We start from the raw sequence: 25,844 nt of genomic DNA on the forward strand, positions 1-25,844 counted from the left end.
ACACACCAGCAGTGTGAAGAGACCTGAAAGTGGCACATGGCAGCAGAGTGTGGCGATGGAGACAGCAGCAATGGGAGGCCGTACAGGGACCCATGAGAGACTCTGGACCTGGCAGCAGCATGAGGAGGCGGTATATTGGGGCCCATGGCAGATTAGGGGCCTGGCAGCAGCTATGTGAGGCCCGTTATCTTGCAGCACCCTATGTCAAAAAATTTTACACACCAGCAGTGTGAAGAGACCTGAAAGTGGCACATGGCAGCAGAGTGTGGCGATGGAGACAGCAGCAATGGGAGGCCGTACAGGGACCCATGAGAGACTCTGGACCTGGCAGCAGCAGGAGGAGGTGGTATATAGGGGCCCATGGCAGATTAGGGGCCTGGCAGCAGCTATGTGAGGCCCGTTATCTTGCAGCACCCTATGTCAAAAAATTTAACACACCAGCAGTGTGAAGAGACCTGAAAGTGGCACATGGCAGCAGAGTGTGGCGATGGAGACAGCAGCAATGGGAGGCCGTACAGGGACCATGACAGACTCTGGACTTGGCAGCAGCATGAGGAGGCGGTATATAGGGGCCCATGGCAGATTAGGGGCCTGGCAGCAGCTATGTGAGGCCCGTTATCTTGCAGCACCCTATGTCAAAAAATTTAACACACCAGCAGTGTGAAGAGACCTGAAAGTGGCACATGGCAGCAGAGTGTGGCGATGGAGACAGCAGCAATGGGAGGCCGTACAGGGACCCATGAGAGACTCTGGACCTGGCAGCAGCATGAGGAGGCGGTATATTGGGGCCCATGGCAGATTAGGGGCCTGGCAGCAGCTATGTGAGGCCCGTTATCTTGCAGCACCCTATGTCAAAAAATTTTACACACCAGCAGTGTGAAGAGACCTGAAAGTGGCACATGGCAGCAGAGTGTGGCGATGGAGACAGCAGCAATGGGAGGCCGTACAGGGACCCATGAGAGACTCTGGACCTGGCAGCAGCAGGAGGAGGTGGTATATAGGGGCCCATGGCAGATTAGGGGCCTGGCAGCAGCTATGTGAGGCCCGTTATCTTGCAGCACCCTATGTCAAAAAATTTAACACACCAGCAGTGTGAAGAGACCTGAAAGTGGCACATGGCAGCAGAGTGTGGCGATGGAGACAGCAGCAATGGGAGGCCGTACAGGGACCCATGACAGACTCTGAACTTGGCAGCAGCATGAGGAGGCGTTATATAGGGGCCCATGGCAGATTAGGGGCCTGGCAGCAGCTATGTGAGGCCCGTAATCTGCCTGCACCCTATGTCAAAAAATTTAACACACCAGCAGTGTGAAGAGACCTGAAAGTGGCACATGGCAGCAGAGTGTGGCGATGGAGACAGCAGCAATGGGAGGCCGTACAGGGACCATGACAGACTCTGGACTTGGCAGCAGCATGAGGAGGCGGTATATAGGGGCCCATGGCAGATTAGGGGCCTGGCAGCAGCTATGTGAGGCCCGTTATCTTGCAGCACCCTATGTCAAAAAATTTAACACACCAGCAGTGTGAAGAGACCTGAAAGTGGCACATGGCAGCAGAGTGTGGCGATGGAGACAGCAGCAATGGGAGGCCGTACAGGGACCATGACAGACTCTGGACTTGGCAGCAGCATGAGGAGGCGGTATATAGGGGCCCATGGCAGATTAGGGGCCTGGCAGCAGCTATGTGAGGCCCGTTATCTTGCAGCACCCTATGTCAAAAAATTTTACACACCAGCAGTGTGAAGAGACCTGAAAGTGGCACATGGCAGCAGAGTGTGGCGATGGAGACAGCAGCAATGGGAGGCCGTACAGGGACCCATGAGAGACTCTGGACCTGGCAGCAGCAGGAGGAGGTGGTATATAGGGGCCCATGGCAGATTAGGGGCCTGGCAGCAGCTATGTGAGGCCCGTAATCTGCCTGCACCCTATGTCAAAAAATTTAACACACCAGCAGTGTGAAGAGACCTGAAAGTGGCACATGGCAGCAGAGTGTGGCGATGGAGACAGCAGCAATGGGAGGCCGTACAGGGACCCATGAGAGACTCTGGACCTGGCAGCAGCAGGAGGAGGTGGTATATAGGGGCCCATGGCAGATTAGGGGCCTGGCAGCAGCTATGTGAGGCCCGTAATCTGCCTGCACCCTATGTCAAAAAATGTAACACACCAGCAGTGTGAAGAGACCTGAAAGTGGCACATGGCAGCAGAGTGTGGCGATGGAGACAGCAGCAATGGGAGGCCGTACAGGGACCCATGAGAGACTCTGGACCTGGCAGCAGCAGGAGGAGGCGGTATATAGGGGCCCATGGCAGATTAGGGGCCTGGCAGCAGCTATGTGAGGCCCGTTATCTTGCAGCACCCTATGTCAAAAAATTTAACACACCAGCAGTGTGAAGAGACCTGAAAGTGGCACATGGCAGCAGAGTGTGGCGATGGAGACAGCAGCAATGGGAGGCCGTACAGGGACCCATGAGAGACTCTGGACCTGGCAGCAGCATGAGGAGGCGGTATATTGGGGACCATGGCAGATTAGGGGCCTGGCAGCAGCTATGTGAGGCCCGTTATCTTGCAGCACCCTATGTCAAAAAATTTTACACACCAGCAGTGTGAAGAGACCTGAAAGTGGCACATGGCAGCAGAGTGTGGCGATGGAGACAGCAGCAATGGGAGGCCGTACAGGGACCCATGAGAGACTCTGGACCTGGCAGCAGCAGGAGGAGGTGGTATATAGGGGCCCATGGCAGATTAGGGGCCTGGCAGCAGCTATGTGAGGCCCGTAATCTGCCTGCACCCTATGTCAAAAAATTTAACACACCAGCAGTGTGAAGAGACCTGAAAGTGGCACATGGCAGCAGAGTGTGGCGATGGAGACAGCAGCAATGGGAGGCCGTACAGGGACCCATGAGAGACTCTGGACCTGGCAGCAGCAGGAGGAGGCGGTATATAGGGGCCTATGGCAGATTAGGGGCCTGGCAGCAGCTATAGGAGGCCCGTAATCTGCCAGCACCCTATGTCAAAAAATTCAACACACCAGCAGTGTGAGGAGACCTGAAAGTGGCACATGTTTGAGGCATGATTCATGGCGGATTTAGTCAGTTGTGTCAGGAACTGGTGGTTTGAAATCCAGACTAATCCACGCCTGATTCATTTTCACAAACGTGAGTCTCTCCACACTTTGGGTGGACAGTCGTGTCCTCCGCGGAGTTACAATACCTCCTGCCGCACTAAACACGCGCTCCGATGCCACGCTACTGGCCGGGCATGACAGCCTTTCAAGGGCAAATTCAGCTAGTTGGGGCCAAAGGTCAAGTTTCGTTGCCCAGTAGTCAAGGGGATTGTCTACCTCGGTTGGCAGGGTGCTGTCCAAGTAGGCCCAAGCCTGTTGTTTGAGCTCCTGCTCCAGGTCCACCTGATGCTGCTGCTGCTGCTGCGGCTGGTTAGTAGTTTCCTCACTGCGCTGGTGAAGAAAGCTACTCATCATCGACTGCAGACTGAGGCAGCCGCTGCTGGTGGAGCTGCCACTGCTCCTACCACCCCACCCCTCCCCTGCTGCCATGCCAGCGGAACGCGAGCGCACAGGGCCCACAGTGTCTGAGGATGGACGTTGGCGCACAAAGGCAGAGACCAACTGACTACATAGGTGGTTTTTATAGTACGTAATTTTGGCCTCCCTCTCAGCAGGTGTGAAAAAGGCCACCATTTTGGACCGGTAGCGAGGGTCCAACAAGGTGGACAGCCAAAAGTCATCCCTCTGTCTGATGGTTATTATTCGGCTGTCGCTACGCAAGCAACCGAGCATGCTATGGGCCATTTGTGCCAAGGAATGCGAGGGACTCCCTGCCTCCATCTCCACAGCATACTGCCACGGTGCGTCTGGGTCCTCTGTCTCCTCCTCCTCCTCCTCTACCAGATGCTCCTGCTCCTCCACTCCTGTCCGCTGAGTGGAAAAACCACCCATTTCACTCAATAATTCCTGAGCACAAATGTCCTCCTCTACCTCCTCCTCTTCTTCCTGTCCTGCCCCCACAGGGGTCATGTGGCGTTGAGATCTGTGCGCCACGTCTACCGCACCCTGACCAGCCATTGTTAACAGCATTTGTTCCAGGACGTGCAACAGAGGAATGACGTCGTTCATCCCATAGTCCTGCCGACTCACGAATAGCGTGGCCTCCTCAAAGGGCCTGAGCAAGCGGCAGGTGTCACGCATGAGCTGCCAATGGCTGACATCTAAGTTACACAGGGGAGTACCTTTATCCGCTTGTAACATCAGGAAATCGGTGATGGCCTTTCGCTGCTCGTAAAGGCGGTCTAACATGTGTAGGGTTGAATTCCACCTTGTTGCAACGTCGCAGATCAGGCGATGCTGTGGAATTCCGTTCTGCCGCTGCAGCTCAATGAGGGTGTTCTTTGCGGTGTAGGAATGGCTGAAATGCATGCACAGTTTACGTGACATTTTAAGGATGTCTTGCAGTGGGATGGTGGATTTTAGGAACCGCTTGACAACCAGATTGAACACGTGAGCCATGCATGGCGCATGGCACAACCTTCCTTGACGCAGAGCAGACACCATGTTCTTTCCGTTGTCAGTCAACATGGTTCCGATTTTTAGTTTGCGCGGAGACAGCCATCTGTCGATTTCTCTGTTCATTACACTCAGCAGTTCCTCCCCTGTGTGACTACGTTCGCCAAGGCATACCAGGTGCAGCACAGCGTGACACCGTTGCGCCCTGCACATGTGATATGCCGGTCGGGTAATGGGACTTGGCACGGGGGTGGCGGCTGAGGACACGGCGGAAAAAGAGGTGGTAGAGGCGGACATGCTTGCTGGACCAAGGACGTGCAAACGTGGAGGCAAAAGCGTCGTGACCTGTCCAAGTTGCTGGTGCGGCTGTGCCGGCACCACGTTCACCCAGTGGGCCGTAAATGACATGTACTGTCCCTGACCGTAGTTACAGCTCCACACGTCGGCGCTGCCGTGCACTTTGGCAGAGACCGACATGCTCAAAGACTGGCCCACCATCTCTTCTACATGTGAATGCAGGGCTGGCACTGCCTTTTGGGCAAAGAAATGACGGCTTGGCACTCTCCACCGCGGCGCGGCACAAGCCATCATTTCTCGGAAAGGTGCTGAGTCCACCAGTTGGAAAGGGAGGGACTGCAGCACCAGCAACTTGGACAGGAGGACGTTCAGCTTTTGCACCGTCGGGTGCGTGCTCGCAAACTGTTGTCTCTTGGATACGGATTCCAAGAAAGACTGTTGACGGAATCCGAGAAGAGGAGTAGCAGGAGAAGGAGCATCTGAACGAGCGGAAGATGCCAATGAGCGACAACTCCCCTCAGCAGAGGTGTTGGAGCCTTGACTGGCTGATAGAGGGCGATTGACGACGTCGGGTGACGGAGCAAGTAACGGAGCGGGTGATGGAGCGGGGGCTGGGGCAGGCAGAACCGCCGTATGTTTATCACGGTTTTCCCAGGCCACCGAATGGTGACGCTGCATATGCTGACGCAACGCTGTAGTCCCAACATGGGCCCCCTGGCCACGCTTGCATTTCTGGCCACATAGTCGACATACGGCTACGTTTACTTCCTCGGGCGGCTTGAGGAAAAATTGCCACACCACCGAGTAGGAAACTTTGCCCCCGCTACTCTTCACTGGCTGACTGCTACTTCCTCCGTGCGCACCGGCACCACTACTGGCCGTGGTGGTAGGCTGCAGTGGAGCTGGTGCTCTACTCCGTGGACGTTTGGCTCCACTGACACTGATGCGACCCTGCTGCTGTCTCCTGGGCAACCCACCGACTGTTTTGCTCGCTGCCAAGCTGCCACCCTCTTCTCCTGATGATGCGGAAGAAATTGCCTGATGACGACGAGGCTGCCAAGTGCGATCAACCTCCTCATCATCAAGTAGGGTCTCCGCCTCACTACTAGCCCCCTCGGCTGCGTCTGGGTCAGGAGACAGACCTGTCTCTAGACCGGCTACCGAGCCACTCTCCTCGCCAGTACTTGTTCGCTTGGCTGCTGAAAAGGCCGATGTCTCCCCCCGTTCCTGACCGCCCTCTGTTAGCTCTTCCTCACTGTACAGTGGGGCTGAGCCCACAGCATGCGATACTTCGCTTGGTGAGGGAACAGCAAAGGACAGGGGCAGGTAGAGGACACGTGATTTCAGTGGGCTTGGTCCCGGGCCATGCCAACTAACGGTTGTGTCTGACGTACCCACCGACCGTTGGCTGTAGGTGTCAGAGGTGACCTGGGAAGAGGAAGACGACCGAGCCAACCAATCAATGACGGCAGGGTTGTCGGTGGAGACACGACCGCTGGATGACACCGGGAGCACTGGCCTCTGGCTGCGAATACTGCTGCCTCGACCCCTTCCTCTGCTGCCACGTCTGCTCGCTCCTAAAACATTGCCTCCTCTGCCACTCCTCTGCATGTTGTCTGACATACTATTTAATTCAACGATTAGGTGTCCCTGAGTAACAATTCTCTGGCACTCAGTAACAATTCTGTCTGTCCCTGAGTATGAATTCTGTGGCCCTGAGTAACAATTGTGTGTCTGTGCAAGTAACAATTCTGTGTCTGTGCAAGTAACAATTTTGTGTCTGTGAGAGTAACAATTCTCTGGCACTCAGTAACAATTCTGTCTGTCCCTGAGTAACAATTCTCTGGCACTCAGTAACAATTCTGTCTGTCCCTGAGTAACAATTCTGTCTGTCCCTGAGTATGAATTCTGTGGCCCTGAGTAAGAATTCTCTGGCACTCAGTAACAATTCTGTCTGTCCCTGAGTATGAATTCTGTGGCCCTGAGTAACAATTGTGTGTCTGTGCAAGTAACAATTCTGTGTCTGTGCAAGTAACAATTTTGTGTCTGTGAGAGTAACAATTCTCTGGCACTCAGTAACAATTCTGTCTGTCCCTGAGTAACAATTCTCTGGCACTCAGTAACAATTCTGTCTGTCCCTGAGTATGAATTCTGTGGCCCTGAGTAACAATTCTGTCTCTGTGCGAGTAACAATTCTGTGTCTGTGCAAGTAACAATTTTGTGTCTGTGAGAGTAACAATTCTCTGGCACTCAGTAACAATTCTGTCTGTCCCTGAGTAACAATTCTCTGGCACTCAGTAACAATTCTGTCTGTCCCTGAGTAACAATTCTCTGGCACTCAGTAACAATTCTGTCTGTCCCTGAGTAACAATTCTCTGGCACTCAGTAACAATTGTGTGTCTGTGCAAGTAACAATTCTGTGTCTGTGCAAGTAACAATTTTGTGTCTGTGAGAGTAACAATTCTCTGGCACTCAGTAACAATTCTGTCTGTCCCTGAGTAACAATTCTCTGGCACTCAGTAACAATTCTGTCTGTCCCTGAGTATGAATTCTGTGGCCCTGAGTAACAATTCTGTCTCTGTGCGAGTAACAATTCTGTGTCTGTGCAAGTAACAATTTTGTGTCTGTGAGAGTAACAATTCTCTGGCACTCAGTAACAATTCTGTCTGTCCCTGAGTAACAATTCTCTGGCACTCAGTAACAATTCTGTCTGTCCCTGAGTAACAATTCTCTGGCACTCAGTAACAATTCTGTCTGTCCCTGAGTAACAATTCTCTGGCACTCAGTAACAATTGTGTGTCTGTGCAAGTAACAATTCTGTGTCTGTGCAAGTAACAATTTTGTGTCTGTGAGAGTAACAATTCTCTGGCACTCAGTAACAATTCTGTCTGTCCCTGAGTAACAATTCTCTGGCACTCAGTAACAATTCTGTCTGTCCCTGAGTATGAATTCTGTGGCCCTGAGTAACAATTCTGTCTCTGTGCGAGTAACAATTCTGTGTCTGTGCAAGTAACAATTTTGTGTCTGTGAGAGTAACAATTCTCTGGCACTCAGTAACAATTCTGTCTGTCCCTGAGTAACAATTCTCTGGCACTCAGTAACAATTCTGTCTGTCCCTGAGTAACAATTCTCTGGCACTCAGTAACAATTCTGTCTGTCCCTGAGTAACAATTCTCTGGCACTCAGTAACAATTGTGTGTCTGTGCAAGTAACAATTCTGTGTCTGTGCAAGTAACAATTTTGTGTCTGTGAGAGTAACAATTCTCTGGCACTCAGTAACAATTCTGTCTGTCCCTGAGTAACAATTCTCTGGCACTCAGTAACAATTCTGTCTGTCCCTGAGTATGAATTCTGTGGCCCTGAGTAACAATTCTGTCTCTGTGCGAGTAACAATTCTGTGTCTGTGCAAGTAACAATTTTGTGTCTGTGAGAGTAACAATTCTCTGGCACTCAGTAACAATTCTGTCTGTCCCTGAGTAACAATTCTATGGCACTCAGTAACAATTCTGTCTTCCCTGAGTAACAATTCTCTGGCACTCAGTAACAATTCTGTCTGTCCCTGAGTATGAATTCTGTGGCCCTGAGTAACAATTCTGTCTCTGTGCGAGTAACAATTCTGTGTCTGTGCAAGTAACAATTTTGTGTCTGTGAGAGTAACAATTCTCTGGCACTCAGTAACAATTCTGTCTGTCCCTGAGTAACAATTCTCTGGCACTCAGTAACAATTCTGTCTGTCCCTGAGTAACAATTCTCTGGCACTCAGTAACAATTGTGTGTCTGTGCAAGTAACAATTCTGTGTCTGTGCAAGTAACAATTTTGTGTCTGTGAGAGTAACAATTCTCTGGCACTCAGTAACAATTCTGTCTGTCCCTGAGTAACAATTCTCTGGCACTCAGTAACAATTCTGTCTGTCCCTGAGTATGAATTCTGTGGCCCTGAGTAACAATTCTGTCTCTGTGCGAGTAACAATTCTGTGTCTGTGCAAGTAACAATTTTGTGTCTGTGAGAGTAACAATTCTCTGGCACTCAGTAACAATTCTGTCTGTCCCTGAGTAACAATTCTCTGGCACTCAGTAACAATTCTGTCTGTCCCTGAGTAACAATTCTCTGGCACTCAGTAACAATTCTGTCTGTCCCTGAGTAACAATTCTCTGGCACTCAGTAACAATTGTGTGTCTGTGCAAGTAACAATTCTGTGTCTGTGCAAGTAACAATTTTGTGTCTGTGAGAGTAACAATTCTCTGGCACTCAGTAACAATTCTGTCTGTCCCTGAGTAACAATTCTCTGGCACTCAGTAACAATTCTGTCTGTCCCTGAGTATGAATTCTGTGGCCCTGAGTAACAATTGTGTGTCTGTGCAAGTAACAATTCTGTGTCTGTGCAAGTAACAATTTTGTGTCTGTGAGAGTAACAATTCTCTGGCACTCAGTAACAATTCTGTCTGTCCCTGAGTAACAATTCTCTGGCACTCAGTAACAATTCTGTCTGTCCCTGAGTAACAATTCTGTCTGTCCCTGAGTATGAATTCTGTGGACCTGAGTAAGAATTCTCTGGCACTCAGTAACAATTCTGTCTGTCCCTGAGTATGAATTCTGTGGCCCTGAGTAACAATTGTGTGTCTGTGCAAGTAACAATTCTGTGTCTGTGCAAGTAACAATTTTGTGTCTGTGAGAGTAACAATTCTCTGGCACTCAGTAACAATTCTGTCTGTCCCTGAGTAACAATTCTCTGGCACTCAGTAACAATTCTGTCTGTCCCTGAGTAACAATTCTCTGGCACTCAGTAACAATTCTGTCTGTCCCTGAGTAACAATTCTGTCTGTCCCTGAGAATGAATTCTGTGGCCCTGAGTAAGAATTCTCTGGCACTCAGTAACAATTCTGTCTGTCCCTGAGTAACAATTCTCTGGCACTCAGTAACAATTCTGTCTGTCCCTGAGTAAAAATTCTGTGGCCCTAATAACGTTTCTGTGGCCCTAAGTAACAATTCTCTGGCACTGAGTAACAATTCTGTCTGTCCCTGAGTATGAATTCTGTGGCCCTAACTAGCGTTTCTTTGTCCCTAAAGAACGATTCTGTGGCCCTCATTAACAAGTCTGTGTCCCTGAGTAATGGTTCTCTGTCCCTAAGTAACTTCTCTCTGTCCCCAAGTATTGTTTCTGTGGCCCTAACTCTGTCCCTGTCCCTAGTACAGAGCGGTCTGCCTCTGTTCAATGACTGCAGGCAAATGAAGATTTCCAAAATGGCCGCTATATATACCTCGACCATTACACAGTGCTGGCTGGCTGGCTGCTGATTGGCTGATGCGATCACATGTCGTTGAGGAATGCATTATGGGGCAGCGCGCCTTGTCTGCGCGCCTTCCCCGACATCCCCGCTCCGTCGCCGCACATGTCAGCCGCCATTTTCGGAAAAATTTCGATTCGCGCGTCCGAATTAGGCTGTTTTTCGGATTCGGCACGAATCGAAATTTTTCCGAAATTCGACTCGAATTCCACTTCGGATACTTCGATTCGCTCATCTCTAATGACTATATTTAATTTTAGTATTGAGTGACAATTACTTTATGCATTAAAAGGAGTGAGTTTTTGTTAAGATTGTTTACTTTATTCAAACCATGTGCATGGCATATATGTATGAAGCAATCAAATTTCAATAAAATAAAGTAGATGTATTCATTGGATGCAAAGTTGTGTTCATGTGAATATTTCTGGAGAAGGGGTCCATTGCTTTCATCAGATTCTTAAATGGGTCCATGACTCAAAAAAGGTTAAGAACCACTGATATAACAGCTCAGCCAGGGGATATTTAATTAAAAACAGGATTATTATTTATTACAAGTACTTATTAGGAGTTGTCAGGTGAATGTGCAAGGAAGGTAATAGTAAAGACCTGTTATTTTTACTGGGTAATGTTTGGGTGAATTTCCACTAATTTTGGCTGATATTTAGGTGAATGTGCCACAAAGAATTATGGGTTAAAGTAAGGTGAAATTGCCATCAAATTATTGATTAATGTACCCTTAAGTATTTGCTGTGTTTTTTTTAGATTCTTCCAGTGAATTAGCATATTTAAAACAGACTTTTTTAACCTTTTAGAATAAGCTATTGCTATCCTCATTTGCTGGTTTGTAGCTGCACAGTATCATCCTGTTTTAGAGGAAAACTGAACTGAAACATATTTAACTCCAAACACCTTGATGCTTGTATACATTTCAACCTAACCCCATTAGATTATTTAATTGTAATCTGTCATCAATTTAATATTCATATGCTACTGTAATGGAATATTGTGACCCTTTAATATATTCTGTTTTGTAGGCATTGCAGTCAATGGTGAAATTATTGGAAAGAAGGAAACAGGCAATAATGTGATATCAAAGGAAACCTACTTTGGAAAACTAGGGATTGTAAACAGAAATCTGAAACTGAGAATTGAGGTGACAACTGAGGCAATTACTATCATGATGGGTAAAAACAAGAAGGAATACACATGGGAGAAGAAAACATCTGTCAAGGCGAAAGGGTATGGAAGGGAACTTTACTTATTTTTATGAAACTAAACTCTTTAATTCAGGCCCTAACTGTAACCAAATGAACCCCTAAAAATACACCTAAAACAAATCTCACTGTGTCTACAGTATGTGCACTTTATGCTGCCAAAGAAGCAATTGTGCCAAATCCAGTCAGGTACTACACCCTAATGCTACTGTAGAAAAATTGAAGGGGGAAAAAACCCCAAAAAGAGAGAATGGAATCTCGGCACCCAAAGGACAACACAGTCATAAAAACAATATATTTTTATTGATGCACAAAGAATTTTTTGATCAGACATTTATTATTTATTTCAGGTACTTATATAGCGCCATCAATTTACGCAGTGCTTTACATATATATTGTTCATTCACATCAGTCCCTATCCCTCAAGAGATGTACAATCTTAGGTCCCTAACCTACATGCATACATACTATGGCCAATTTAGACAGGATCCAATTAAACTACCAGTATGTCTTTGGAGTGTGGGAGGAAACCAGAGCACCCGGAGGAAACCCACACAGGCACAGGGAGAACATACAAACTCCAGGCAGGAGGTGCCGTGGCTGGGATTTGAACCAGTGACCTTAGTACTGCCAGGCAGAAGTGCTAACCATTTAGCCACTGTGCTGCCAATGTACATGAATCTGTTCTAAAATCACAAAGATTTAACAACATGGTCACATAATTCACAAAGATTATAGTTGTTACAGCTCCACCCCCGATAGGAGATAATGTTGACTTCTCTACATGTTTTGCGGAAATAATCCGCTTCTTCAAGAGGAAAAGTCAAAGACTACTCTGAAATAGAATCATAACAGTCAAAATACAATATCTCATTACAAATACTACATGTTGCATATTGGTATCTCAAGATCCACAAATATGTTGCTTACCAATGTTAGCTCATGCAAAATAGAAGAGGCCAAATGAGGGCACCAGCATGTCTTTCACACGGCGGCCACCGGGGGCAAAATGATGGGCACAGTGGCAGATTAGCACCCATAGGACTAAAAAATATGAAGGAAACCATATTAACCAAATGCCGTCCAGCCACTGTATACATACGTTGGCAGGGCTTGGCAAAACAACGTTTTAAAACGTGTGTTTTCAAAACCTACCTGTCCCGCCGATCACGGATGCAGATTTCAGTCGCTGGGTCACAGCCGGTCATTACCGGCTATGTCCCGGCGATTAGCGGCAATCACTGACAGAGAGCACAGCTGCAGTAGCTGTGATTTCTGTCAGTTCCCTGACAGCTCCTGACATGCTGATCGGGACAGAAGAGTTTCTGTCCGGATCAGTGTGTCTCCGTGCAGTACACACCCCCCCCCCCTAGTAAAACACTTCCCTCACACAGTTAACCCTTTCAGTGAATAATAAAGTTAACCCCTTCCTCCCCAGTGCCAATAGTACAGTGTCAGTGTTTTTTTTTTTTTGCACTGATCACTGTGTTGGTGTCACTGGGGATGTCAGTGACCCCAAGTCAGTTCCCCCCAGTGTCAGAATGTCCGCCATAGTCCCACAGTCCCGCCATAAGTCGCTGATCGCCGCCATTATTAGTATAAAAAAAAAATTAAAAATCCCAGTATCTTTCCCGCCATTTGTAAACGCTATAACTTTCACGTAAACCAATTAATTTACACGTATTGGTTTTTTTTTTAGCAAAGACATGTCGCAGAATGACTAAATTTGATTTTTAAATTTTTTTTACTGGACATGTTTTATAGCAAAAAGTCCAAAATATTGTTTTTTTTCTCAAAATTGTCAGACTTTTTTTTTTACAGCGCAAAAAATAAAAAACTCAATTTGTGGGGAAAAAAAAGGAGGTAAATTTCATTTATGTACCGTATTGCATGACCGCGCAATTGTCCGTTAAACTAGCGCAGCGCTGTATAGCAAAAAAATGGCGTAAATTGCAGTATCTATACCACAGTTTGTAGACGCTATAACTTTCACACAAAGCAATCAATATACACTTATTGGGATTTTGTTTTACCAAAAACATGTAGCAGAATACATTTTGGCCGAAATTTATAACTAACTTTGAGTTTACTATATATTTTTTATAGCTGAAAGAAAAAAATATAGTTTTTCTTCAAAATTTTTGGTCTTTTTTTGTTTACAGCGTAAAAAATAAAAAGCGCACAGGGGATCAAATACCACCGAAAGAAAGCTCTATTTGTGTGAAACAAAGGACATAAATTTCGTTTGGGTGCTGCATTGCATGACCGCGCAATTATCAGTTGAATTAGAGCAGCGCCGAGTAGCAAAAAGAGGCCTGGTCATTAAGGGGGGTAAATCCTCAGGAGGGCAAGTGGTTAAAAGAAGAAAAACAAAAAAACAAAAACAATAAAAAAACCCTCAATAAACTAACATTAAAGGCAAGGTAACAATGTCTCAGCCAGGGGGGAATGAAAAATATCCAAATGGTTAGTATCCCAAAATGTAGGCAGACCACAAACAAGGAGCTAGAGATGTGAATTCCAACCAAACATAGACGGGTCCCCATAAACGAAGACCTACAAGCATATAAAAGATGATTCTAAGGAGGTAAACATCCGGCCCATGTAGCTTACAAATAGCCAATAATTAAAAATAAGCAAAGGGGTCTCCACTATATATAATCCCCCACATGCAATAAATCTTAAATAATGTACTGATGATAATCAAAAGTCTCCCAAGTGTGGAATCAAATAAAGTTATATACCAATTCTTGAGATAGCATTAAATTGTGGTCTACCTTAAAAGAATCGAGAGTGAAACTTCCCCTCCTGCATCTTCAACAAGGGTCCTGACCGGCCCACCATTTCTACCCCCAATCCGGAGCATGTGAGCATGCCAGCTACTGCCAGGGTCTGATGTCACCAGAGTAGGTTCCCCCGAACTGTGCATGCGCGAGCACATGTGCACATGCGGTAGCAATCATCACCATGATCTAGAATTATTGCTCTCACTATAACATTTGCTGTGATACCACACATGTGTGGTGCGATCATCATTTACATATCTGTGCGGAACCTATGTATGCTTTCACCTCTGCTTGTGAACACAGGGGGTGGGTGTGAGTTAAATGTTTAAAATGTATTTTATTTAAAAAAAAACAACAAACTGAAGAAAAAGCGACAAAATCGCCATCGTTTCCAATTTTCATAGACCATAGATATGATGGGTGAACTTCAATTTCTCCTTTATCTCCTTTATATTTATGGTTGCTGGCTTCAGTCCCGTGCTCTCCCGTTTCACTGCAGAGGAAGACGGTGGGGGGACCACTTTCCACCCCCTGTAAAATCAATCTAGTGGCTCTACATCCGCTCAGATCGCTTTTACAATATTGAGCATCACTAGCTGAAAAGCTTGATACTGGAGTCATCATGACTGCAGCTACAGCCATGGCACAAGTATAACCACTTCAACCTGAGGACATACGGGTATGTCCTACAGGCGAGAAGTGGTTAAGCTGCTCTGACCCCACTGACACACCTCTGTAACTTAAAAGTTAGTATGCTACCACTCTATAGTAATAGACAGAAAATAGGCCACAAGCAACTGGATGGTAGACTGAAAGGATGTATTTTGGCAATGCAGTTAAGCAACACATGAATCAATAGACAGGCAGTCAGGTTTAAATATGCTGTTCTAGATAATGGGAATACTAACTCATAATATGGCAATCAACTGAACTGTAGTGATGTTAAACCAAATTATAACTGGTGCAAACAGGGTTTACAGTATCAGCATCAACTAACCCAAAGATAAAGGTCTTTGTGCGTATATGCAGCCCTAATGGCAGGTGGGTGTATACAATCCTGACAGTAACTTGCAGTTGTGGCTGCAATCTTTCTTGGTCTACCTGTACTTGTATGAAGAGATCCCCAAATTTCCACTTCTTAATAAGTGATTTAACAGTGCTGACTTTTTATATCCTTTTCCATCTGTATAAAGTTCCATTACCTTGTTACACAGGTCTTTTGACTGTTCTTTTCTTCTCCTCATGACTCCATATCTAGTCTGCTCAGTGCATCCACTTGAGAGCTAACAAACTCATTGGCTATTTATACACAGATGCTAATTGTAATTTAAAAAGCCACAGATGTGGGAAATTAACCTTTAATTGCCATTTTAACCTGTGTGCGTCACCTTGTGTGTTTGTACTAAGAACAGACTTTCCAGGGTATGTAAACTTTTGATCAGGGCCATTTGGGTGATTTCTGTTATCATTATGATTTAAAAAGAAGCCATACAACTATGTGATAACAAATCGCTTTATATGATCACTATTAAATAAAATACAATTTTTTTTGGCATGATCAGTCATACTTTCAATATCAATGCCATAATTTCAGGATTTCTGCCAGGGTATACAAACTTTGAGCACAGCTGTATGCTCGAGACATTTGTACAGAGGAAGGTAACATGGGGGTTTATTTACTAAACTTGGTTGACTCAGAATCTTGTCCACTTCTGCATAAAAACCAATCAGCTTCCAGGTTTTATTGCTGAAGCTTAACTGAACATGCTAAGGTTAGAAGCTGATTGGCTACCATGCACAGGTGCCCAAGATTCTGAGTCAACCAGGTTTAGTAAATAAACCCCATGATGTCTGGAAGATTTTGTTCCACCTCTGGCAGTCTTACCACCCTGGACCATAGCCAATGCTGACTAATCAAAAAGTAGACACTGTATTTATTTTACTAGTTTTCTTTTTTATTATTGCAGGCTTAACCTGGTTGTCAATAAGCAAAACAATGTAACACTGTCATTTGGAGAAGGAGCAAAATTTGTAATTCTTTTACATAATTTTGCAAAAGATGATCCTCTACACACTGATTTCTTAGGATTCTATACTTTGGATGATCATACATTTTCATCAGGTGTTCATGGATTGTTAGGTAAGGTGACTGTATTTGTACACTAGAAACCATTTTTAATGAACCATTGCATGCAGACAAGCATTGATTAACCTATTATCAGAAGACTTCACATATGGATTTTATATCTATGCTGGCAATACCAAGCTTTAATTGGAGCCATGGATAGCCCTGTCTGGACCACCCAGCTCAGTGTCTTTGTTCTGAAAATTGAAGAAGCCTGGTGAAACATTCTTGGCCAACAGTGTCTTAAGCCAATCAGATACATTCACTGTTCAGGTATTCTAAAAGTCGCTTGTGCTGACTGGCAGAATACAATAGCTGAGAGGGGAGATATCTCCAAGCACACTGTTTAGTGTGGATGAAAGACTATTGATTTATCTCGTTCAGCCCTGCATGTATCTTAGAACTACATATGAGCAGTTTATTTGTTGATTACTTCCAAAGATCACACAAGCTGGATTTTTTTTTTTTGTATTAACAATTTTTATTGGTTTTCATGTGAGTACAAACAGTATATTTTTAAAAAAGATAAGGAAAAAAAAAAAGCATATCAGAAAGGTACATCGATGGTAAAACTACATATGATCAGGACCAGTGGAATCATATAATAACAGTGCGAAAGTAATCAGGGTCTTACATTTTGGGCCGGCATAGAGGAAATGAAGGTATCCCACGGGAGCCAAATCATCTCAAACACAGCAACACACAAGCTGGATTTTAAGTGGCATACAATACAAAAATAGATACAGATATGGCAATCAAATAGTGGCATTTGTTATTAGAAAAGATGATAATAAAATAAGTTAGTACCCGTATTCAGTCCATTTTTGGATAAAATACAGCAAACATTTTTTCAAGCAATCTTTTGTGTCCATTGGACCTAACTGTTGTGGATGTCTATTCCACATTTTCAAAGCTCTTACAGTAAAGAGCACTTTCCTAGTGAAAAGTTACAAAGTGTGTCCACATGTCTTCTGCAGTATGCGAACAGCTTTCCAATGTGTTTGCTATATGTAGCATTTATGTATTTATACAAGATAAACAGACCCATATTTAATCATTTGTTCTTAAAGGGTGAATACATCCAATTTAATTATTCTTCCTCATAATGACATGACACAGCAAGCTGCAGCATTTTTCTGTATGCCCAGGGTGGCTGGATGAAGTCCCCATAGCTCAGTGCTCATAGGAAGTGGGTTCAATGATGCTGCCATTCAACTAATAACAGCAGCACCACCTAATTTATTTATTTATTTCAGGTACTTATATAGTGCTGTCAATTTACGCAGCGCTTTACACATATATATATTGAACATTCACATCAGTCCCTAACCCTCAAAGGGTGTACAATCTAAGGTCCCTAACTCACATTCATACATACACATATTAGGGCCAATTTAGACAGGATCCAATTAACTTGGAGTCTTTGGAGTATGGGAGGAAACTGGAGCACCTAGAGGAAACCCATGCAAGCACAGGGAGAATATGCAAGCTCCATGCAGGAGGTGCCATGGTCGGGAATCGAACCCATGACCCATTTACTGCAGGACAGATGTATCTTAATTTACAACTACCGCTGGAAAACGGGGGCAACAGAGCAATTCTCTCTTGATGCTGCAAAGACATTCGATACAGTTGAATGGCCGTACTTATGGCAGGTCCTCGACAAATTTACCTTGGGGACTGGATTAATTTCTTGGCTTCAATTGCTTTAAAATGCATCCACAGCTCGAATATGGGTAAATAACGCCCTATCCCCACCTTTTACAGAGGCACAAGACAAGGATGCCCACTATCACCTTTGCTCTTTCCTCTGGCAATAGAACATTTGGCAGTGGCCATTAGGGGTGATCAGAATATAGTAGGTTTAAAACAGGGCGGTATTGAAGAGAAATTGGCTTTATATGCCGATGATGCCCTACTGTTTTAGGGCGATACGTCCCCTTCCATTATAAGACTGATGTCCCTTATCCACACATTTGGATCCTTTTCCGGCTTTATGATTAATGGGGATAAATCTACCCTGCTACCCCTAGACCTGATGCCAAATCCCTTGCCGCAGGCTGCATCCCAAATTAAAGCAGTAGATTCTTTTCGTTATTTGGGCATCCATATACATCCTACCCTGTCCAAATATGTCCAGCTAAATCCTTACCCTTTACTCCTTAGGTTCCAACAGAAAACAGCTAGTTGGAATAAATTACCATTATTGGTGGTCGGCAGGTGTAATTTAATAAAAATTATCTGGGCCCCTCAGTTGCTATATGCCCTGCATAACGCCCCGATATGGATCCCCATGTATGTTTTCAAGCAATGTGATACTGTGTTTTGCTGTCCGATTTGGAAGAAACAATCCCCTCATATAAAATTAGAAACTCTGCAGGAGCCTAAAGGAGGCTGGTGGACTGGTGGTCCCTAATCCATTTTATTACTACATGGCTTCACAACTTTAACATCTTACTGCTTGGCAAGATGAAGTCTCTACTGACACCATTAAGCCACTCCTAGTGACTGTCCTTTCCAAATGATAATTTGATGGAATGTCTGGAGGCAGGGGAGTTTGGAGCCTTATCTCGATACCCTACCCTAGTATTGACACATAAATTATGGTTTAAGGCTAAACTTCATTTGAATTATTCCGGCTACACCTTCTTCGCTCGTATTTTTTATTCCACTAACTATTCTGAATTAGGGAAGTTGCAAGGCTTTTCTGGCTGGATGGTGATGGGTATTAAATACGTACTACAATTGTATTATGGTCAACTGCTGAAGGACTTTTGAACTTTGCAACTTGAAAATGGCTTATCTAATCTCTTTTTTTTTTCAATACCTGCAACTTAGACATGCCATCACTGCACAATCTAAAATCTCTACATGGTTATTCGTTGAGCCAATGGTTCTTACTCGAACTATATCTTCAACCTCTAGAAAGGGCCAAATATCCTCGATGTACAACGGGTCTCTAAGGCACTGTCTCTCAATTGCAGGGCACAATGGTCTGCAGACTTAGGAGCTATCTCAGATGAGGAATGCTCCACAATATTAGAAAATGCAATTAAGATCTCTCTGTCTCCAACTCAGAAGCATACCCAGCTCTTTATCATTCACCGTACTTACTGCACACCTCAAAAATTGTATGCCTGGAATAGGAGGGATTCTCCCCTTTGCCCCAGGTGCGAAACTAATAATGGTACACTTATCCATATGTTATGAAAATGCTCTAAATTAGCAAGATACTAGACATACATTATAGACATGATAAATAGAATTTGGATTCTTAACCCCTTGACGCCAACATCACACAAATATGCAGTCTCACGGAACTGGGCTTTTTTCCGTGGGGCCACATATTTGCGTACCTGTCTTTGTGCTGCGTGCTCCCAGAGAGTGTCACTGAGAGCCCCAGGTCCCGATCTAATGATCAGACCCGGGATTCCCGATTCCGGGTCACATTGGCTATCACAGTGATCAGTCACTGTGCAGCCCGGCCCCCTTGTTTTTTTTCCTCTCTATGCATGGAGAAGAGAGATACATTAAATCTCTCTAACTCCTGGCATAGAGAGAAAAAAAAAATGTTTGTAAGAAAAAAAAGAAAGAAGATAAATAAATATTAAAAAATTAAATTAAAGAAAAAATACCTAGATCAAGGTTTGATCTAGTTCAGTGCCAGGGTTATTGTTTGGGTCAAGGTCAGGGTCAAAGGTCAAGGTCAAAAGGTCAGGGTTAAAGGTCAGGATTTAAAAAAAAATTGGTATCAGTGTCAGTTATTGTCAATGTCAGTGTGTTTTAGGTAAAAAACAAAAACAAAATGCGCACTATTGTTTCTGGGCTATACTATGGGTACAAACAACAAATAACATACACATATATGGTATTGCTGCGATCGTCAGGAGCTGGAGAATTTATTTTGGGTTGTTCTTTGGTGGTAGGTTATGGTAGTAACAAGAAACACACAGCTAAATAAAAAAAAAATATATTTTTTTTTTACTATTTTGGGCCAGTTTTCCTTCGATAATAAAAAAAAAAAAAAAAATCAAGAGATATCCATTACAATTTACCACCAAATGAAAGCCCAATTTGTCCTGAAAAAAACGTGGTATAATTCACCTGGATGTACAAAGTAGTTGTGATGATATGAACGGTTCTACTAACACATGTCAACATTGCAAAATTGTGCTTAGGCATTTAGATTTGTTTTACACTTAGGCGTGAAGGGGTTAAGCTTACCCTGGACCCTAAGATTTGTCTGCTGGGAGCCATAGAAGAGGAACTATATACCCCACATACTTACATTGCAATTCTCCATGTGCTGTTTATCACTCGGAAACTCATAGCCCAGAAATGGCTCTCTCCTGCTCCTCCTTCCCACGTGACATGGATTAAAACCATGGAGAAAATAATCTATCAACATTTGGGATGTGCAAGCTAAATCACAACTATTTGGGATGCTTGGTTAACCACTTCCTGTCCGGACACTTTTACCCCCTTCCTGTCCAGGGCAATTTTCAGCTTTCAGCGCTATCACACTTTGAATGACAATTCCGCGGTCATGCAATACTGTACCCATATGAATTTTTTACCATTTTTTTGAGACAGATAAAGCTTTATTTTGGTGGTATTTATTCACCGCTGGGATTTTTATTTTTTTTACTATGTAAATGAAAAAGTCCAAAAATTTTGAAAAAAAGTGTTTTTTTTAATAAAATTTTGCAAATAAATAATATTTCATCCTAAATCTTGGCCAAAATTTATTCCGTTATTTTTTTAGTAAAAAAAAAAAAAAATCAAAAATTAGTTTATAACCAAACAAACATTTTTTTTTATATTATTTTTTATTTTTACATACTGTCACCCTAGCAGTACAGTGTCACCATGGTGACACTGTACTACTTGTGGGGGGTGATGAAGATTTTTTTTTTTTTTTTTTTTACACTGATTGCTTTTACACCCATATAGGATGTAAAAGCAATCATTTCTCTTTCTCTCTGTCTGCATTCTTGCAGTCATTGAGAAATACTGAGTGAGCTGTGATTGGTCACAGCTTGTCACATGGTACAAGGCTGTTGTGAATAGCCTTGTACCATGTGACCTCTGTGATCATTCACAGATTTCACACGTAGTAAACAATGATGTCACAAGTGACATCTTGCTTACTACTTTGCATGTGATCACTGATTCGCCAATCAGTGATCACATGACCGGGACCTCGTACAGAGGTCCCGTCCGACGATCGGTGTGTCACTGTGTCCGGAGGACACAGCGGACACCGGATCGCGGTGGTGCGCGCTCCTAGGGAGCGCGCACAGCTAGAAAAGGCGGGTGCCGTTTAGGAACGGCAACCCGACCTTGGACTGCCACCGCCCTGCCGTTTATAAACAGCAGGCGGACGGCAAGAGGTTAAGTACACCAGAATTAGCACCACTCCAACTATTCAGGGACCGAATACTAAGTAGAGGAGTTTCTTCAGATTTGATATGATATTGTCCCTGCCCCACACTTTACTGTGTTTTGTCAGTAGAATAGATTTACATGAATAATAAATTAAACTTATTACCACAATTATCCCTAATCTCTATCTTATATTTCACCAGCCTTTAGACAGGTACTAGAGCCACATATATACTGAATGTTCTTTTTATGGACATTAGACCTTTACCTAGATTTCTAAAAATGGATACACTGAGGCAGCTTGTTTACTAAGGTTCAGTTTAATTGAAGAATGTTGTGTTTTTACTGTTCTGGTCTTATTTTTTTGGTTTTCTACTATAATTTTTTTCTAACAAAACAAAAAAACACAATGTGGTTTGGGAATCTATGCTCATGACTTCAGTATGCTCTGATGTAAACTCCTTGAGTACTGCACTTGTGAACTGCATTTCCTCTTTTATTCTTTCCCAATGAATAAAATTCAAAACACTAACAACATACACAACAGCCACAGCTCCCTACCCAATTCTGTCTGTCTATTTCCTAATTTGTCTGCCTTTAGGCATTTCCTGAAAACATATCTTTTCAGGGAATTTTATGCCACCTCTACTTAAACCAGAACTAAACAAACCAAAAAGATATTTAATTAATTTTTATTATTCAAAGAATTCCCCCCCTTTCCATCCATGTCTCCATGTTTTATTTTGTTGAGAAATTATTTGAAAAGCTCCTCCTCCTAGCATTTCTGTCTGTGGCCATCTTGAGTAAGGGTAGATGATTCATGTAGCATTTACTTCATGGAATCCATTTGCCCTTAGGTTAGATGTACAGGTAGGAAGATGTGCTTAGCAGAGAAAACCCCTCCTGCCCTCCCAAAGACTCCTGGAATGTATGACATCATTTGCTTAGGCCTAGAGATGTGGAAGTAACTGAAGAAGAAAAAAAAAGCATTTATATTATCCTGCTAAAAATCATTACCATTTATCATGGGGATACTTTATGTTATTTTTCTAGGCCAGTTTTTCCATGGGATTGATTATGAAATTTCCAATATCCATAAAACGAAAAATCCTGATAAGCCAGATGCTACAATGAAAGTGAAGAATAAGTTACTGACAGTGACAAGGTAAGAAGAGATGTGTACAGATGGGATGTAGTTTAATATAATATCTGCAGTAGCTGGAAAACATGGAAATTAAGGGTGGTTCACCTGGTTCATTGACCTATCAGGAGCTTTATAAAGAGTATTAGGAAAGAATGTGTCAATAAAAAGAGAATGAATGCAAAATAGGTTCTATGAACATCTATTCACTAGGATGGTCCTTACATTCTGTTATTTAACATTAGCAATAATGACTTTAAATTCCCTACAATCTCCTTGATCTCATTTATCATTTTGGTTAAAGTATGCAGTTCTTTTCTTTGCCACCCTATCTTTCCTTTGCTCCCTAGCTGCTTTATCTCCCTGGGCACTTGATCTCTTGACCTGAACTAAAGAAACCCACTACTGCTACCAAGGTAGTGCTAGGTGCCTAAAGTGATATTAAGTTTGTTTATTTAAAAAAAAAAACAACAAACTTGTCATACTTACCTGCCCTGTGCAATGGTTTTTCACAGATCAGCCCTAATCCTTTTCTTCTCGGGTCCCCCACTGGCACTCCCCCTTGACCAGTGCCCACAATAGCAAGCTACTTACTATGGGTGCACTCGTACATGCTCGTTCCCATGTCCCACTGTATAAGTCCATAAGTCACATAGAGCCTCATTGGCTCACTGACTGTAGTGGGAGCCAATTTTCCTGCTGCTGTGTCTCAGCCAACAAGGTATGCCGTTCTTTCAGAGCGCATGCACCAGGTGACTTCACCAGCTGCTGCTCATTGGAATATCTCCTAAATGGTGCACATTTAGGAGATATTCATCTTACCTGCAGGTAAGCTTTATTATAGGCTTACCTGTCGATAAAAGTTGCAAAGCGGACTTTACTACCACTTTAAATAACAGATGCAGGTTACAGAAGTAGCAGTCTTAAGTTCTGTCCTTTTCAGCAAAGGTTGACTAATAGACATCTTCCCAACAAGTTGCTGGGTTTCGATGGTCATGATGACATCTCTCCTCCCCTAACAGCACATTTTTAAGTCTTGGTGTGGATTTTTTAAAAATCCACACCAAGACTTCAGTGGATTTTATCAGTGGATTTTTTAAAAATAAATAAAATGAAATCCAATGTACAGTTTACAAATGAAGTGTAAATACTGTAGATGTGATACTAAACTCTGGTTTTAAAAAAATCTAAGTATGTATTTATTATACCTCAGAAAAGGACCTTATATTGCTCTCAGTCTCCTCCAAGTTCCCTTTTTTTTTGTTTTCTTTTTGTTTTTTTGCTGCTGTGATCTGACTTTCTGTTAGAGGGTAGTTTTCTTCATCTAACTGCATGAAGGTATGTAGCCACCATCTCTTGCTCATCCCTGAGATGGACTATGCACTATGGACTATGGGATTTAAAGTGTGCATATAGCAGTGCACTTTACTGCAACTAACCTGCACTGCTCTTCCAAACCATAGGTGAAGAAACAGTTTCATGAAAAATAGATAACGATCGTTAGATTGTGGATGTACATGCATTATTTTTATAGAATAAGAATATCATTTAATGTCACTTTAACTGCAGAGATGGGATTTTGGTTTTTCTCTTTGGTTTTGTTATATCACATAAGTGTTTTATTGCAGAGTTGCCCACATTGTTTTGATGAGGCCCCAAAGCCAGTTCCTTAGGGTCCTATCTGTCTCCTTGCTGTTTTTAATGCTTTTTAAATAAACCAGAACAATACATTACATACATATCTATAGTGCATGAATGTTGTTATATAGGATTGTAGCAGCTGTAAAAGCTTATGTGTTACTTTAATGTTTTAGGGGTTCGCAAAAAGATTACAAGAGTGATTACAGGAATGGCAAAAAAGTCCCTTGCTGGTTTGTACACTCCAACGCAGAAGGGCTGATTGACGGCACTCATAAGGATTATATCGTTCCCAATATCTTCAGCATCGCTTAGGAAATTTATAATCTCCCTTTCGTCTTCAGCATAAATTACTTTTTCTACATTCATGTTTTTTTTTTCTATTGAATAAATATTTAATGGTTAATGTGCTCTTGTGATACACCATTTTAGAAGGAAAAATGCTGCTTTACATTCATGGTCAATGGAAATACCCATCTTGCCTTGGCTGGTAAAATGCTGCTATTACATTGGTGGTCAGTAAAAATGTCCCCTGTTCTTTGGTGTCCAATGGAATGTCCCCTTTCACCTTTAGATTTGGCCCTTGGAACAGCTTCCTTTACGTTAACAATCATTAGTACAGCCCTTTAAAAACTAGTATTCCTTACAAAACACCCCTTTATATTGGGGGCCATTGAAAGTTATATATATATATATATATATATATATATATATATATATATATATATATATACACATATACACACACACAGTTGCAAGAAAAAGTATGTGAACCCCTTGGGATTACGTAGAGTTTTGCATGAATTGGGCATAAAATGTGCTCTGAACGTCATCTAAGTCACAACAATAGAAGAACACAGTCTGCTGAACATAATACTACACAAATATTAGATGTTGCCATGGTTTAATTGCACATAACATGTAAACATTCACAGTGCAGGGAGGAAAAAGTATGAGAACCTTTGGACTTAATAACTGGTTGACCCTCCTTTGGCAGCAATAACCTCAACCAAACGTTTCCTGTAGTTGCAGATCAGACCTGCACAACGATCTGGAGTCATTTTGGACCACTCCTCTTCACAAAACTGTTTCAGTGTAGCAATATTCTTGGGATGTCTGGTGTGAATCGCTCTTAAGGTCATGCCACAGCATTTCAATGGGGTTGAGGTCAGGACTCTGACTGGGCCACTCCAGAAGTCGTATTCTGTGCTGTTGCAGCCATTGTTTTGTTGAATTACTTGTATGCTTTGGGTCATTGTCCTGTTGCATCACCCATCCTCTGCGGAGCTTCAGTTGGCGGACAGATGGTCGTACGTTTTCCTGCAAAATGTCTTGATAAACTCTGGAATTCATTTTCCCATCAATGACAACAATCCGTCCAGGCCCTGAGGCAGCAAAGCAGCCCCAAACCATGATGCTCCCTCCGCCATGTTTCACAGTGGGGATGAGGTTTT

General features: G+C 43.5%; 1 protein-coding gene across 1 annotated transcript in view; it reads left to right on the forward strand.

Annotated features, from left to right (window-relative positions):
• Window positions 1-24,796, forward strand: part of LOC149458638 (inter-alpha-trypsin inhibitor heavy chain H3-like) — a 123,780-nt gene extending 98,984 nt beyond the window's left edge. Inside the window, exons 19-22 of the mRNA XM_089681904.1 lie at window positions 11,136-11,340; window positions 16,069-16,241; window positions 22,665-22,776; window positions 24,567-24,796. Of these exons, the coding sequence (XP_089538030.1) occupies window positions 11,136-11,340; window positions 16,069-16,241; window positions 22,665-22,776; window positions 24,567-24,705 (629 nt within the window). The 3' untranslated portion in view covers window positions 24,706-24,796. The remainder of the gene's footprint in view (window positions 1-11,135; window positions 11,341-16,068; window positions 16,242-22,664; window positions 22,777-24,566) is intronic.
• Window positions 24,797-25,844: the final 1,048 nt, after the last annotated feature.

Source organism: Staurois parvus, unplaced genomic scaffold, assembly GCF_062004578.1.
Source record: "Staurois parvus isolate SC_StPar_1 unplaced genomic scaffold, SC_StPar_1.0 ptg000282l, whole genome shotgun sequence".
Taxonomy (NCBI): domain Eukaryota; kingdom Metazoa; phylum Chordata; class Amphibia; order Anura; family Ranidae; genus Staurois; species Staurois parvus.